Source organism: Triticum aestivum, chromosome 4D, assembly GCF_018294505.1.
Source record: "Triticum aestivum cultivar Chinese Spring chromosome 4D, IWGSC CS RefSeq v2.1, whole genome shotgun sequence".
NCBI classification, from domain to species: Eukaryota; Viridiplantae; Streptophyta; class Magnoliopsida; order Poales; family Poaceae; genus Triticum; species Triticum aestivum.
Window position 1 is genome coordinate 124,018,312 of NC_057805.1, and position 16,594 is coordinate 124,034,905.

A 16,594-nucleotide genomic window follows, 5' to 3' on the forward strand; every position below is an offset into this window, starting at 1 on the left:
CCTACATGGCGCCGCATGCGTCGCTGGCTAGGGCGCGTGTCGAAGCGAGGAGGAGCGGCGACGGACGGGACGGGCCTTGCCCCCGTCCCCGATAAAGCTAGGGGACACCTCAGCGGCGCATTAAATGCGTCTTGTCCTGTAATACGAGCGATAAGCTCGTAGCACTGTACGCCTTTCCACCTCCTGTGTGCCGCTGTGGCAGCCCCTTTCGACTATAAAAGGAGGCCCATGGCATACTGGAAAAGGATTCGGCTCTCTAAAACGGCACAGCCACCGTAGCTAGTTCGAGAGCTCAAGAACACTCAATACATCCACCAAAGCAGGACTAGGGTTTTACGCATCCTCGCAGCCCGAACCTGGGTAAACGATCCTTGTGCTGATTACTAATCCTGCTCTTCTCGCAACCTTGCGCCTCGGCAACCGTAGTAGGGATTCTTGTGATCCCATAGGTGTCGTTCCACACCGACAAAAACCTTGTTCCATGGCTAGAGGGTGAGGTGGGAACGATCCCACCGGAAGGAATGCGAGGAGAGTGGCCGGAGAAGGAGATCCGGCGAGGTCCTCTGGCGCCGTTCTTGGGCAAGAGAGAGAGAGACGACATGGGGAAAAGGAGTTGAATGGGTATGGGGGAGTTGGAACTCCCCCTGCCCGCTCTTGACCCCCACCCGCTCGCGACGGCGCGGTGGTACCGCGGGTCATCACAGTAGTGCCGCCCGGGCGGAAGTACCACACACAGGGCGGTAGTACTGCTCCTCCAGCAGCAGTAAAAATTTACTGCCGTGCTGGTTGCGGTAGTACCGTGCACAGCTCCTGCGGTAGTACCGTAGACCCAAGAAAATGCAAGTTTCGCAAACAAGAGAGGAAACGGCCTTTGCAATGCAACCTTCAAGCAAACGGACACACCAAAGAGCTAACACACGAGGCAACTCAAACACAAGCTCGGCTCGAAGAAAGAAAGGCAAAAGACAACAAGGACCAAATACAAGACACAACCTCTCCATAGAGAGGGCGGTGGCCGGAGCCACCTATGTTTGAGTTAATTGGTATGGCACCGCGAAGAATTATCCTTGGGCCCATGACCAACACTCGTCTTTGAAGCACAAGTGCCATAAAAATGGCTAATGTGAAAGAGTTGATCAATTTATGCATAATGGGGGGAGGGAGAGTTCATTGAGAGAACATCATTCCCCCTATGTCCATGCCTACACCTAAACAAGATATCAAGTTGAGTATGGTGGGGTGTGCAAGGGTTCAAGCCACATTGCTCGAATCAATGATATTTAGCTCATGCCTTAACTTGCGAAATCTTGCTTCATCCAAAGGCTTCGTGAAGATATCTGCAAGGTTATCATGAGTGTTGACATAGTTGAGCTCGATCTCCCCTCGCCTAATATGATCCCGGATGAAGTGATACCGAATCTCAATATGCTTCGTCTTGAAGTGTTGTACCGGGTTGAGAGAAATCTTGATGGCACTTTCATTGTCACACCAAAGAGGCACTTTGTCACAAATGACACCGTAATCCTTTAAAGTTTGCCTTATCCATAAAAGTTGTGCACAACAACTACCGGCGGCCACATACTCCGCTTCGGTGGACGAGAGAGACACACAACTTTGCTTCTTAGAAGACCAACTCACCAAAGAGCAACCAAGGAATTGGCACCCTCTGGAAGTTGACTTCCTATCCACTTTGTCTCCCGCCCCATCGGAGTCCGGATAGCCTACAAGGTTGAAGTTTGCTCCTCTTGGGTACCATAAGCCAAAGTTTGGGGTATGAGCCAAATATCGAAAGATTCGCTTGACCGCCAAAAAGTGGCTTTCCTTAGGTGCGGCTTGAAACCGTGCACAAATTCCCACACTCAACATGATATCCGGTCTAGATGCACAAAGGTAAAGCAAGGAGTCAATCATGGAGCGATATACCTTTTGATCCACCGCTTTACCATTGGGATCTATGTCAAGTTGGCATTTGACGGGCATTGGACTGGAAGTCGGCTTGGCGTCACTTAGCTTGAATCTCTTGAGCATGTCTTGAGTGTATTTGGCTTGGTTGATGAAGATTCCTTCTCTCCGTTGCTTGACTTCGAACCCGAGAAAGAACTTCAACTCTCCCATCATGGACATCTTGAACTTTGAGGTCATGAGAGCGGAAAATTCCTCATTGAAAGCTTTGTTAGGAGAACCAAAGATAATATCATCAACATATAGTTGGCACACAAACAACTCCCCTTTGACCATCTTAGTAAAAAGAGTGGGGTCGATTTTCCCAATTTCAAACCCACGATCTTGCAACAACTTTGTAAGGTGGTCACACCACGCACGTGGGGCTTCTTTAAGGCCATAGAGTGCCTTATCGAGTTGGTACACATGATCGGGGAAATAGGGATCCTCGAACCCGGGGGGTTGTTTGACATACACCAACTCATTAATAGGACCATTAAGAAAAGCACTCTTCACATCCATTTGTTGCAACTTGAAGTTATGATGAGAAGCATAAGCAATCAACAAACGAATAGATTCAAGACGAGCAACGGGAGCAAAGGTTTCACCGTAGTCGATACCCTTGACTTGGGAGTAGCCTTGTGTTACCAAGTGAGCCTTGTTGCGGACAATAATTCCATGAGCATCTTGCTTGTTCTTGAATATCCACTTGGTTCCAATGACATTATGGTTCCCCGTTGTCCTTGGCACCAATCTCCACACCTTGTTGTGCTCTAAGTTGTTGAGTTCTTCATGCATGGCATTAAGCCAATCCAGATCTTCAAGCGCCTCATAGACATTTTGGGGTTCAACACAAGAGACAAACGCGTGATGTTCACAATGGTTTGCCAATTGTCTACGAGTGCTTACCCCCTTTTGTATGCTTCCAAGCACATTCGTCATGAGATGACCCTTGGTAGAGAGCTTGGAAGCAATCTTGGCGGCACGACGCTCCAATTCCTCCTCAGGAGTGAGTTGAGGAGCAAAAACTTGATCACCTTGAGCGTCGTCTTGAGCTTGTTCTTGACCTTGAACATGCTCGGAGGAGAGAACTTGACCTTGGGCATCACTTGGTGGTTCACCACCCTCTTGAGGTTGATCTTGCCCTTGATCTTGTTCATGAGGTTGAGGGCCTTCACTTTGTTCTTCGGAAGCGTGTGGGTCTTGGGTTGGTGATGGTTCCACTTGAGTGGAACATTGTCCTTCTCCTTCGGCCACAAGGGGTTCCTCAATGGGTAGAATAAAACCAACACCCATTCTTCTTATGGCTTGGGGAGGAATTTCATCACCTACATCACAAGTACCACTTTGCTCCACTTGGGAGCCGTTATTCTCATCAAACTCCACGTTACACGTCTCCTCAATAAGTCATGTGGACTTATTGAGGACACGGTAAGCATGAGAGTTTGTAGCATAACCAACAAATATGCCCTCATGAGCTCTAGCCTCAAATTTTGACAAACGAACACCTTTCTTGAGAATGAAACACTTACACCCGAACACCCGAAAGTACTTGAGGTTGGGCTTGTTACCGGTGAGTATCTCATATGGAGTTTTGTTCAACCCTTTGCGGAGATAGGGCCGATTGGATGCATGACACGCGGTGTTGATGGCTTCGGCCCAAAAGTTGTAAGGAGACTTGAACTCCACCATCATGGTCCTTGTCGCATCTATCAACGTCCGGTTCTTCCTCTCTGCTACACCCTTTTGTTGAGGGGTGTAAGGTGCGGAATATTGATGCTTGATCCCCTCATCACTAAGGAACTCATCCAAGGTGTAGTTCTTGAAATCGATGTCGTTGTTACTTTTTATTGTCAAGATCTTTGCATTATGTTGGTGTTGAGCTTCATTTGCAAAGTCAATGACGGTTTGTTGAGTCTCACTCTTCCTCTTGAAGAAGTACACCCAAGTGTATCTTGAATAGTCATCCACAATCACCAAGCAATACTTTCTACCCCCAAGACTATCAAAGGATGGAGGCCCAAAGAGATCCAAGTGAAGGAGCTCCAAAGGCCTCTTTGAGTAAATGATAGTCGTGGGAGGGTGAGCCTTCTCATGTAGCTTTCCTTCAATGCAAGCACTGCAGGCACAATCTTTGGCAAAACTAACATTTGTTAGTCCACAAACATTGTCCCCCTTGAGAAGACTTTGCAAAGATCTCATATTGACATGGGCTAAACGGCGATGCCAAAGCCATCCCACGTCAACTTTAGCCATTAGGCATGTCGTGGTCTTAGTGGGTCGCTCCAAAAAGTTAATCACATAGAGACCGTTCTCGACATGCCCAACAAAGGCTACTTTAAGAGCCTTGCTCCACAAGAGGGCCACGGTATCAATATCAAAGAAAGTGGCAAAGCCCGTGATTGCAAGTTGACGAACGAAAAGTAAATTGTATGCAAGGGACTCAACAAGCATGACCTTCTCGATCGTGAGATCATGAGAAATGATAACCTTGCCAAGTCCCAATACCTTAGAGGACGAGGCATCACCCCACTCGACATTGGTGGGCATAGATGGAATCTTGTGCACGTCCACCACCAAGTCCTTTCTTCCGGTCATATGATTAGTGGCTCCACTATCGAGCAACCATGATCCCCCACCGGAAGCAAACACCTACAAGAGATTAATGCTTGGTTTTAGGTACCCATTTTGTAATGGGTCCTTTGATGTTAGTGAAAAGGGTCTTAGGAACCCAAATAGACCATTCAATGTACTCATAAGGAGAACCAACAAATTTAGCATAAACATGCCCATCACTAGCACGGCATAACACATAGGAAGGGTTAAAGTCGCCGGCTTTGTTGGAAGGGGTGGCATTGCCCTTCTTGACACCACCACCCTTCATATTGTTCTTCTTCTCCTTAGAAGCACCCTCTCCCTCTTTCACAAAATTTTTCTTGAGAGGAGGAGGTCGTTTGGCCTTGTCATTCTTCTTGTTGTTCTTGGACTTGGGTGCGAACTCAATCCCTTCCTTGGCCACAACTTCCTTTTGATTGCTCAAAAGGTCGTTGAGGTTCTTCTCACCTTGTATGCACAACACAAGGCCTTTCTAAAGTTGCTCCTTCAACTTTGAATTCTCCTCAACAAGATGCACATGCTCACAACAAGGATTAGTAGCATTTGCATTATCAATTAAAACCATATGAGGAAAAGTGGCTTTCTCCTTAGTTAGCTTCACTTGGAGTTGATCATGAGACTCTTTAAGACTAGCATGAGTACCCTTCAAGGCCTTGTGAGCCTTGTCAAGTATATCAAACTCCTCCTTGAGTCTAGAAAGATCAACCGCAAGTTTGGCCTTCTCGGAATTTAGCACACGAGATACAACAAGAGCATGATCAAGATCTTTCTTTAATTTAGCATGGTCATCGTTGTGTGACTCCTCAAGAGCCAAATGGTGACTGCGCTCTTCCTCAAGCGCATTAGAGAGATCTGATATCTCATCGGCATAGTCACGACTATGCCCCTCCATCTTAGAGATGGTTTCTTCGTGAGCCTCGATCATGTCATTGGCTTCACCAAGTTGTTCCAAGAGAGCAACAAAGTGCTTCTTGGATTTACCCTTGAGCTTACTCATAAAAGACTCAAATTCATTTTCCTCATCATTAGACCCCTCATTTTCATCAATGCAATCAGTCAAAGAAGGATTAGTAATGATGGTAGTTTTGATGTTGGGGGTTACCTTGTTGGTGGCTTTAGCCATAAGGCACTTGGCGGTGATGTTCTCATTGGGTGAGTCGAAGAGAGACACCCGTGGGGTTGTCGCAATGGCAACGGAGGCCATGGCAACCAACTCACCGTCTTCATCATCCTCATTGTACTCTTCTTGTGCCACCAACCCCTTGGGAGGAGTCTTCTTGGTGAAGTTGCTCTTGTTTGGGAAGGACTTGGCCTTGTCTTTTCGGATGAGCTTGCCACCATTGTCTTCCCTCTCCTCATATGGGCACTCCACAACAAAGTGGATCACATTGCCACAATTATAGCAAGTCCTCACTCGTTGCTTGCCCTTCGCGCCACTTGAGTTGTTCTTGTTGAAGTTGGGCCTCGTGTTCTTCTTGCTCCAAAATTGCCTTGAAGCGAGAGTCATGTGCTCGTGATAAGCATATTTTGTATCTTCGGGATTGATTTCCTCTTCTTCCTCTTCATCCTCTTCTTCCACACTACCTTGGCCTTCAAAGCAAGGTTGGGCTTCTTAGCTCTTTGAGAACGCAACACCGCATTATCGGCGGTCTTGTCTAAGATCCTCATTGCCACAAACTCATCCAACACTTCACTTGAGGACAAGGTGTGGAAGTCTGGCCTTTGACAGATGACAGAGGACATGGCCTTGTGGTAAGGCATCATGGCCTTGAGTAACTTGCGCTTGATCCAATTGTCATCCGTATCCTTGCTCCCATGATCTCAGAGTAAGGCCGCGAGAGTGGTTAACCTCCGGTAAAGCTCACGAGGTTCTTCATCTTCATTCATTGCAAACTCATCGGCTTCATCTTGCACCACTTCATAGTTGGAGCGTTGAATGCTTGGCTTCCCTTGTAAAGGGAGACAACATGGTGACATGCTTCCTTGGCCATGGTGAAAGGTCGGAGATGTGCAAGATCTTCGGATGGAATTGCATCTTGGATGATGAAGAGAGCATTCTCGTTGAATTTATGATTCGCGACTTCTCTAGAGGTGAAGTTGCTTGGGTCATGCGGATAAAAACCTTGTTCCATGATTCTCCAAAGATTAGTATTAACATGATTTAAATGACATTTAAAGCGATATACCCAAGCGTCAAAATCCTCATTTTTCACAATTTTAGGAGGAGAGCCAGCATGACTTAAATGAGTGGAGGGAATAGGTCCTCCATAAGTAATAGGAGGTTCCACATGGGCAAAGATGCCACTACCATTTCTACCACTAGACAAAGGAACTTTCTCACTAGTAGCTTCCCCCCTTGTCGGAGTTAGCATTCGTCACCTTGTTAGTGGGATCGACCACTTCCAACGGTGCGGTGGATAATTTGAGACCATCAAGAAAGTTCTTAAGCATGCCTTTGACCTCGGCCGTCATGGAGGTTTTTAATGTGTCCAAAGCCATATTGAACTCCTCACGTGAGACCGAGGTTCCCCCATCGGCCGTAGACGAGGACGGAATCACACCGGGGTGCTCCTCCTCACCGTCTACGGTGTCAACCATACTCTTCGAACGGCAAAGTCCTTAATAAAGAGACGAGGCTCTGGTACCAATTGAAAGGATCGATATAGTTGACTAAAGGGGGGTGAATAGGCAACTAACAATTTTTAGCTTTTCTTTACCAATTTAAACTTTGCATAGTAGGTTGTCTAGATATGCAACTAGGTGAGCAACCTATATGATGCAACAACAACAAGTACACAAGCAAGCAAGAGATGCAACACGATATAAGCTTGCACAAGTAGAGGTACGAGATAACCAAGAGTGGAGCCGGTGAAGACGAGGATGTGTTACTGAAGTTCCTTCCTTTTGAGGGGAAGTACGTCTCCGTTGGAGCGGTGTGGAGGCACAATGCTCCCCAAGAAGCCACTAGGGCCACCGTATTCTCCTCACGCCCTCACACAATGCGAGATGCCGTGATTCCACTATTGGTGCACTTGGAGGCGGCGACCAAACCTATACAAACAAGGGTGGGGCAATCTCCACAACTTAATTGGAGGCTCCATACAACACCACGAAGCTTCACCACAATGGAATATGGCTCCGCGGTGACCTCAACCGTCTAGGGTGCTCAAACACCCAGATCCGCAAGGGATTAGTGGGGGATCAAATTTCTCTTGGTGGAAGTGTAGATCGTGGCCTCCTCAACCAATCCCTAGAAAATCAACAAGTTTGATTGGCTAGGGAGAGAGATAGGGCGAAAATGGAGCTTAGAGCAACAATGGACCTTGGGGGTGAAAGAGGTGGTCAACTCGGAGAAGAAGACTCCCCTTTTATAGTGATAGAACAAATCCAACCGTTATCCACTAACTCAGCCTGCGAAGAGCGGTACTACCGCACCAGACAAGCGGTACTACCGCAAGGGCCTGCGGTACTTCCGCGTGGCTCTGCGGTACTACCGCTGGCGCGGCACGAACTAGACCAACCCTGTTGCGTAGAAGCAGAGAGCGGTAGAACCGTTGGCGCGGTACTACCGCTCCCCCTTGCGGTACTACTGCAAGGTAGGGTTAGTCTAGGCTGGGAAGGCACGGACATATAAAAATACATCCGTGGCTACTTCCGCTGAGTTTCGATCTATGCAAAAATCTGACACGGTACTACCGCAAGCCTGGAGCGGTACTACCGCGTAGGGCGCGGATGTAAAACATTACATCCGCCCCTACTTCCGCTCGTGCTGCTGTGCCTGGCCTGAGGCCACGGTACTACCGCAATCCCGGAAGGGTACTACCGCGTAGGGCGCGGATGTAAAAAATTACATCCGCCCCTACTTCCGCTCGTGCTGCTGTGCCTGGCCTGAGGCCACGGTACTACCGCGCCCAAGGAGCGGTACCACCGTGAGCACCTGTGGTACTACCGCGCCCATGGCCGGTACTACCGCAAGGGCCTGCGGTACTACCGCTCCGAAGAGCGGTACTACCGCATGCCCCAGTTCAGCAACACTAGGAGTCCTTCATTTTGCAGAGACACGGAGAAACGGAGGATGCTCCGAAGGGCCAAAGGAAAGGTGGTGCAGAAAGGAACAGACGTGTACGTGATGATTCCACCCAAACCTTTCCAACGCGGACCCCCTCTTAATAGTACGGCTTTCCTACGACTCAAACCCACCGAAAAGAAACATAGAGAAACGTCGTCTTCAATAGGCTTTGAGGGGCATCAAATCGTCTTGTGCCTCGACATAATATATCTAAAATATTCAATGCACACGATTAGTCCGCAAAAGCATTGCCAGCAATCACCAAAACTATGAGGGATAAATATGCCCTTACAGTTGTCTATGTATCCACACATGTATTTGAATTTCCAGTCAATACAATTTATAGCATGGATAATAAACGATTATCATGAACAAGGAAATGTAATAATAACCACTTTTTTATTGCCTCTAGGGCATATTTTGAACACTCTTTCGTTAGTTGCTCCCGGTGCTCGGGCAGCGCGACGATGAGAGGGGGATTTCCTATTTAGCGCTTCAACCGCCGTTCATAGGCCGTTTGGCAAACTGGCGCACACCCCTCTCCCCGGTCAGCCCGATTCGACTTCCACTTTTTTTGGTTTAATATATAAAAAATGTTGCGCAGGAGTGATTCAGATTCGCGACCTCCACCATAATTGCAACTCGCACTAACCAACTAGACAGACCACACATTGTGATAATGTATTTTCCTTTTATATTTTCTCCAGCCAATTTTTTTCTTTTTGTTCATTATGGATTTTTTTCGGGACCGGATTTTGTTTTGTTTTTTCTCTTTTTTGTTTATTTTCTTTCATCCTTTTTCCTTTTTGTTTCTATTTTTCTATCTCTTTTTTTCTGGACCGGTTTTATTTTTTATTTCTATTTCTTTTATTTTATTTTATTTTCCTTCTCTTGTCTTTTTTCAAAATGCACGATTTTTTCAATATCGATGACCTTTTTCCAAAATTGATGAGATTTTTAAATATTTGACAATTGTTTTCCAAAATAGATGGACTTTTTTCAAATTCAATGAACTTTATTAAATTTTGTGTATTTTTAAAAAAAATGATGAACTAAAACCGAGTACACGAGGTGCGCTTTCAGTGCAACTAGGCATGAGGAGGAGGTTAGCCTTGATGGCGAGTGGTGCCTCAGAAGGACACATTTCGATATTTGGGGTCAATGCTGCAGAATGATAGGGATGTCGATGAAGATATGAACCATTGAATCAAAGCTGGATGGATGAAGTGGCATCAAGCTTCCGGCATTCTCTATGACAAGAGAATGTCCCAAAAGCTAGAAGGCAAGTTCAATAGGACAGTGGTTCGACATGCAACGTTGGATGGCGCTGAGTGTTGGTCGACTCAAAGGCAACATCTTCAACAGTTAGGTGTGACGGAGATGCACATGTTGAGGTGGATGTGTGGCCACAAAATGAAGGACTGAGTCCGGGATGATGATATATAAGGTAGAGTTGGATAGCACCGATTGAAGAGACTTGTCCAACATCGTGCTTCCATGTGACAGATCTTATGAGTGAATCTAGCCTACCCCAACTCGTTACGGACTAAAGGCTTGTCTGCCAAAATTTGGGTTGGAAATGGATCAAAGTAGACAGCAAAACAGACATCAGTCTATTTATGTCACCGTGCTAGGCCATGATTTTTGTCCGAGCAGATAAAAACAGACACATGCAGAAGAAATGTGCCGACCCATTGGAGGCACAACAAAGCATGCGTCCCCTTCAAGTTTTATTTACAAGCGACAAGCTTGCTTATACTAGTACGTTGAAAAAAAGACAATGTTACTGCACAAAGACTATTTGTGAGTTATATCTCTCAGTTGACCAATTTGTCATAGAAAGGTTACAGCATCGGCTGGAGACATAGAACATATACTTCCTCCGTCCGAAAAAGCTTGTCCCAAACTTGTTCCTCAAATGGGTGTATGTAGCACCAAGTTTCTTGTCCCAAACTTGTTCCTCAAATGGGTGTATGTAGCACCAAGTTAATGCTAGATACGTCCATTTGAGGAACAAGCTTTTTCAGACAGAGGGAGTATATAGATACCAACCAAGGCTTCAGGACAGGAAGCACATAACACAAGGGCAACCGAGGGAGGAGTAATATCCATTGCTAATGCGATAATTTCAGCATGTCTTAGCCCACATAGGGCACAATAACGAAACACTGATCCCACATTCTACGGCCACTGCAATACCAAGTTCCCACACAAAATAAGCCCTAAACATCAATTGCAAAAGGAGCGCATCCATACATTAATGCCACGTCAGATTCAAGCAATTTTCTGGGCAATGTCCTTGATAACCTTGTCCATGTCGAGCTCCCTCATCTTTTTGAAGGGCCGGGGCATGTTCTGCATGTCAATTTTCAGCATTAAAAATATTTGGAGTGTCATCAAGCTGTGCAACAAGTTATTGGCTAGTATGAAACCAAAAACTGGAACAAACCAAGAATTTGGATTATACTCCCTCCGTCCCAAAATAAGTGTCTCAAGCTTAGTACTGTACAACTTATTTTGGGACGGAGGGAGTAGTTAGCAAGCTTTCACATGAAAATAAGGTTCTTTGTTATCTGATCAGTGTAGTATGGTTCAGAAATTAACCCAGAGACAGTTAAGATTACCTGCAGTGAAATGAACACATCACCACCTTCCTCCCGTATCTCAAGGCATCCACGGCGTGGCTGAAAAAAGACAGAAAGATATGTCACTTCAGGTGTAGATATACACGAAAAAATGCCAATTAAAAGATCAATATACAGGAAAAATATGCCGATTATGTAGATGAAACACAGTGAAGATACCTTCTCAGGGTTGATTGTCACAGAAACCCCAGGGACAGCACTTTCAAGATCCTCCTTCACCTTTAAAGCTCTTCTCTTGAACTGTTGGCACTGGGTGCTGGAGAGTTCAACAAACAAGCAATCGGTAAGAGGAAAGAACAACCATAACTGCAGAGCTTATTGAGTTTACATTATTGAGCATACAGACAGCTGGAGAAGTCTTGCAGATTATTTAAATGGCCAAGGATATTGAAGTACATGCTTTGAGTCTTAAGGTATATTCAGATCAAATGTAATCATGTCAGAAATATTTTGAGTGTAGAGGTAGAAAACAATGGTTTTTTAGTGGACGATACAGTACAGTGTTTGCATCCAGCCAACTACAATTCACTACTCCAGTTTCCTACATAAGTAACCATAAGAAGAAGAGAAATATCTCCAGGAAACAATAAAGAACAGGTCGTTTTGGGTGTAGTTGCCATATATCAAATTACAGTAATGGAAAAAAAACGTGCAGTTAAAGAGAGCACGAATGGGGTATTCTACCACCCTTGTTACTCAAAATCATTTAATCTTTCTATTGAAATTGGTGTGAAAGAAACAAGACTGTTGCCAGAAAGCCACCAAAGGAGAGGACTTTTTAGAACCAGAAAAAGAGGATGGCATAACCTTCTTTCGGTACCAACTATTCAACAAGTTAACAAGTGTTGCAAAGATAATGATTCTCCAAGCCAGCTTAATGGACGTATTTAATCTAACATGATGTTTGGATAGTGGTTAAGATGGAACTGGCAGAATGAAACTTACATTTTCAGCTGATGTTTCATATTATTAACCACATTTTATAACAGTAACCTAATATATTCCGACTTGTGAATCATATTCTATTTATTTACGAATTGGAAAGCATGCAATATCTATTTGATCATGATCATGCATGATGCATCCCATTTAAATCACGCATTTTGATTTTTGCCATGGTTAACTACAGAGTGAATATGTGATGAAATTCAATAAGAGTAGAAGTAGTTCCCGTGTGGAACCGTCTGCAAGTAGCAGCATATATAATAAAAAAGAAGTGAAGATAGCAGATCTGCTGAGTATCGGCCCGTTCATCTTACCTCTAAAATCAGTTTCGACCTTTTTCCCCATCTAAACTACGAAATAATAATCTTAAACAACACCTTTTTCATCCATTAATTGTACCCAAAGTCCCGTTAAATCCGACCTAAATCAGTTAAAATCGTCCATAATAATCACAAAAAGCAAAACCTAGCTGTCACGTGCACCGGCGCAAGCACTTACCAGGCCTCGACGATGACGCGCTTCCCGCTTTCAGCGCCAGCACCGCCATCATCTACCGCGGCCGCCACCACCTCCTTCTTGGCATTTTTCTTCACCTTCTGCTTGGCCGCTGCAGGAGGCGACAGTACCGTCTCCACCGCAGACACCTCCTTCTTGGCCTTCTTCCTGCCCTTCCCCCCGGCCGCCGCCGGCGCCGCCTCTGCTTCCTCCTTTTTAGCCGGAGCGTCGGCGCCCCGCTTCCCGGCGGCCATGCTCCGGGTCATCCTAGGCGGCATTGCGGGGGCCGCCGCCGTCGCAACCGGGGACTTGCGCTTGGGAGGCATCGCTAGGTTAGTGGATTGGGGTGGGTGTTCGGCTCTTCGGTTTTCGCGGAGGAAAGAGATTGTATCTTATAGAAGAAGATGGTGGAGGATGTGAAAAGGGCGCGCGTGGGAGAGAGTTTCCCGCCAATTGGGCAGTAGGGGCGGGAGATGAAGGAACATGGGCCGTTTCCACTCCACAACCCACGCCACGTTCATGTTTCGGCAATGTCCACGAGTATATCTTTCTTTTTTTCGAACTCAGAGACCTGCTTCCATTTGTAGACCACCTAGCGACGACTACAAGCATTGAAGCGAGCCAGAGGCGCGCTGTCGTTATTACCCCTCCCTCGCCGGAGCTTGACACAACTTGTTGTAGTAGACAGTCGGGAAGTCGTCATGCTAATGCCCCATATGACCAACACACCAGAAGAGCAGCCGCCGCCATTGAAGAGAAGCTTAGATTGGAAGGATCCAACCTCCACACGCCCTCCGACAATACTAGACGCACCATCGGGACGGGGCTAGGCGGGGAGAACCTTATTCCATCTTCAACAAGCCGCCGCCGTCTCGTCTTCCTAAACAGGACACAAACCCTAACAAAACTTGAAGAACCACCTAAAACAGAGCCCTTCCACCGGTTTATTTTCACATCACCGCCCACCACTTTTCCCATGATGGTTTTCATATCTATTGGTTTATTTTTCTCTTCACTTTTTCCTTGCAAACCAGCCCTTTCTTAACGTGCAAAAGATCATGGATCTAACTTTTCTAACTTACCCAAATCAACCGATCTCTCCCATCAATGCAATTTACTTTAGGAAACAAATAACATATTTTAAGAAAACAAAAGGGATTTTAAGAAAAATAACATGTAAATCATTATGTACCTACTTAATTTGTTATGGAATAGTATCAAAATTATAGAGCACAATGAACATTCCATTTTTCTAAGGAAACAAATTCCGAAATCTCTACTATTAAAGGGGAGTTGGAGATGGTACATCTAGCTCTCTCGCCACCGATTGAACGCCCCTCCTCTCCCCCATTGATTTTTCTCTCTTCCCTCATCGATTTATTTTCACCTATCACAAAATTTTGTTACGAAACCGAGGAGCAGCCCACCCACCCCTCTCTCCGCCTCAAGCAACGCACGCACTACCCCGAGTCCCGACCCCGCCGCGCCCTAGGGTTAGCCCGTCGCCCACCCTCACCTCGCTACCTCCTACAATGGCTATGAGGGGCGGCCATGTGAGAGATTGCTCACGCAACATCGTGGTGTCTCCCCGTGTCTTCCTCTGGACCGCACCATACGGATTATCCCGTGAGACCACACCGCACCGCCGACTCCCCACACCGACGGCTTGCCCGCTCTAGACCGCCTCTCATCGGCGCCCCCGCCGACCTACATTTTTAGGGAAAAGGCCGCAGCCTGACTTTAAATTAATAAACACACTAGGCAACCTAGTAGCACAGACAGATAGGTAGCACATCAGACACAACAGCAACAAAGAAGTTTTAATCGGCCACAACCGGCAACATGGCACGCGGGCCAGCACACAACAACCCCAAAAGAGGCGCAACTAGAAGTCGACGAGGAGCACCAACTACTGCAACCTGTCTCGATCTCCACCCAAGATGGTTATCGCCAAAGCACGCACACGGGAGATGAGGAGCTCCACAGCCGCCTAGTCGCCCTCTGATAACCCACAGGTATAGGGGATTGTTTGTATCCTTTTTGGATAAACAAGAGTGTCGAACCCAACGAGGAGCTAAAGGTAGAACAAATATTCCCTCAAGTTCTATCGATCACCGATACAACTCTAGCACACTTAAACATTTGCTTTACCTAGAACAAGAATAGAACTAGAATTACTTTGCGAGAATAAAACTACGAATAAATTGCAAGATAATAGAGTTAATTGTTTAGTATAAAGGTTTTGTCACACAAGAAAGTTATTTGTCCCTAGGCGATCGGTAACTAGACTGGTAATCATTATTGCAATTTTATATAAGGGACAGGCATGAGCTAACATACTTTTCGTACTTGGATCATATGCACTTATGATTGGAACTCCAGCAAGCATATGCAACTACCAAAGATCATTAAGGTAAAACCCAACCATATCATTAAGTATCAAGTCCTCTTTACTCCCATACGCAACAACCCTTACTCGGGTATAAGTTTCTATCACTCTTGCCACCCACTATAAGAGAATCATGAATGTATTGCAACACCCTACAGCGGGGATCCCTCACGTTTACGCGACACGGAGGGCACCATACGACAACACCAAAATAAAATATACAACTCAAACCAATCATGATCATCAATCAACCCATAGGACAAAATAGATCTACTCAAACATCATAGGATAACCACATATCATTGGATAATAATATATAATGTTGAGCACCATGTTTAAGTAGAGAATTACAACGGGGGTAGAGAGGTTACACCGCCGCATAGAGGGGGGAGTTGGTGTTGACGGTAGCAAGGTTGTTGGTGTAGATCACCGTCACGATCCTAGCCCCGGCGGCAGTCCGGCGCCACCGGGAGAGAGGGGAGAGAGCCCCCTCCTTCTTCTTCTTCCTTGGCCTTCCCCTAGATGGGAGGAAGGTTTCCCCTCTGGTCCATGGCCTCCATGGCGGCGGAGGGGCGGGAGCCCCTCTGAGATTGGATCTATCTCTCTGTTCTTTTCTGTTTCGCGTTCCTGTTTTCTGGCCATTCACCGTTTCTTAAATATCCGGAGAACCGTAACTTCGATTGCGCTGAAATTTTAACACGATTTTTTTCAGATATAAGCTTCCTTGTGGCTGAAGAAGAACCCCAACCGACTTACGGTGTGCCTACTAGGCACCACCGCGCTCCAGGTGGGCCTAGGCATGCCCTGGTGGGTAGTGGAGGCTGTGGGCCTCTGTTTGCGTTGATTACACCTCCCAAAAATCACATATATTCCGAAATAAATCTCCGTAAATTTTTATAGCGTTTGGACTTCGTTTGATATGGATATTCTGCGAAACAAAAAACATGCAAAACTGACACTGGGTACTGGATCAATATGTTAGTCCCAAAAAAATATAAAATGTTGCCAAAAGTATGTAAAAGTTGTAGAATATTGGCATGAAACAATAAAAAATTATAGATATGGCGGAGACGTATCAGCATCCCCAAGCTTAATTCCTGCTCGTCCTCGAGTAGGTAAATGATAAAAAAGATAATTTTTGATGTGGAATGCTACCTAGCATAATCTTGATCATATGTCTAATCATGGCATGAATATTAAGACACGAGTGATTCAAAGCAGTAGTCTATAATTTGACATAAAGACATCAATACTCAGGCATCCCAACAAACAATCATGTCTTTCAAAATAACAATGCTAAAGAACGCTATCCCTACAAAATCATATAGTCCTATCATGCTCCATCTTCTTAACACAAAGTATTTATCATGCACAACCCCGATGACAAGCCGAGCAATTCTTTCATACTTTTGATGTTCTCAAACCTTTTCAACTTTCACGCAATACATGAGCGTGAGCCATGGACATAGCACTATGGGTGGAATAGACAAAGAA

General features: G+C 45.7%; 1 protein-coding gene across 1 annotated transcript; it reads right to left on the reverse strand.

The window, feature by feature from the left end:
* Positions 1–10,702: 10,702 nt before the first annotated feature.
* Positions 10,703–13,095, reverse strand: LOC123096798 (selenoprotein H). Its single transcript, XM_044518572.1, has 4 exons — positions 12,715–13,095; positions 11,431–11,527; positions 11,251–11,310; positions 10,703–10,981 (listed from the first exon to the last, which is right to left on the reverse strand). The coding sequence occupies exons 1-4, from the start codon at positions 13,035–13,037 to the stop codon at positions 10,901–10,903; spliced, it is 561 nt and encodes a 186-aa protein (XP_044374507.1). The 5' UTR covers positions 13,038–13,095; the 3' UTR covers positions 10,703–10,900.
* Between the last annotated feature and the right edge of the window lie 3,499 nt (positions 13,096–16,594).

What these genes read in the sequence shown, in the direction of transcription:
- LOC123096798 (XM_044518572.1), bottom strand. Translation starts at nt 13,037, where the DNA reads ATGCCTCCCAAGCGCAAGTCCCCGGTTGCGACGGCGGCGGCCCCCGCA. An exon ending in CGCGTCATCGTCGAGGCCTG is followed by an intron (nt 11,528 to 12,714) that starts GTAAGTGCTTGC and finishes TGAACTCTCCAG; the next exon opens with CACCCAGTGCCAACAGTTCA. An exon ending in TGACAATCAACCCTGAGAAG is followed by an intron (nt 11,311 to 11,430) that starts GTATCTTCACTG and finishes GTCTTTTTTCAG; the next exon opens with CCACGCCGTGGATGCCTTGA.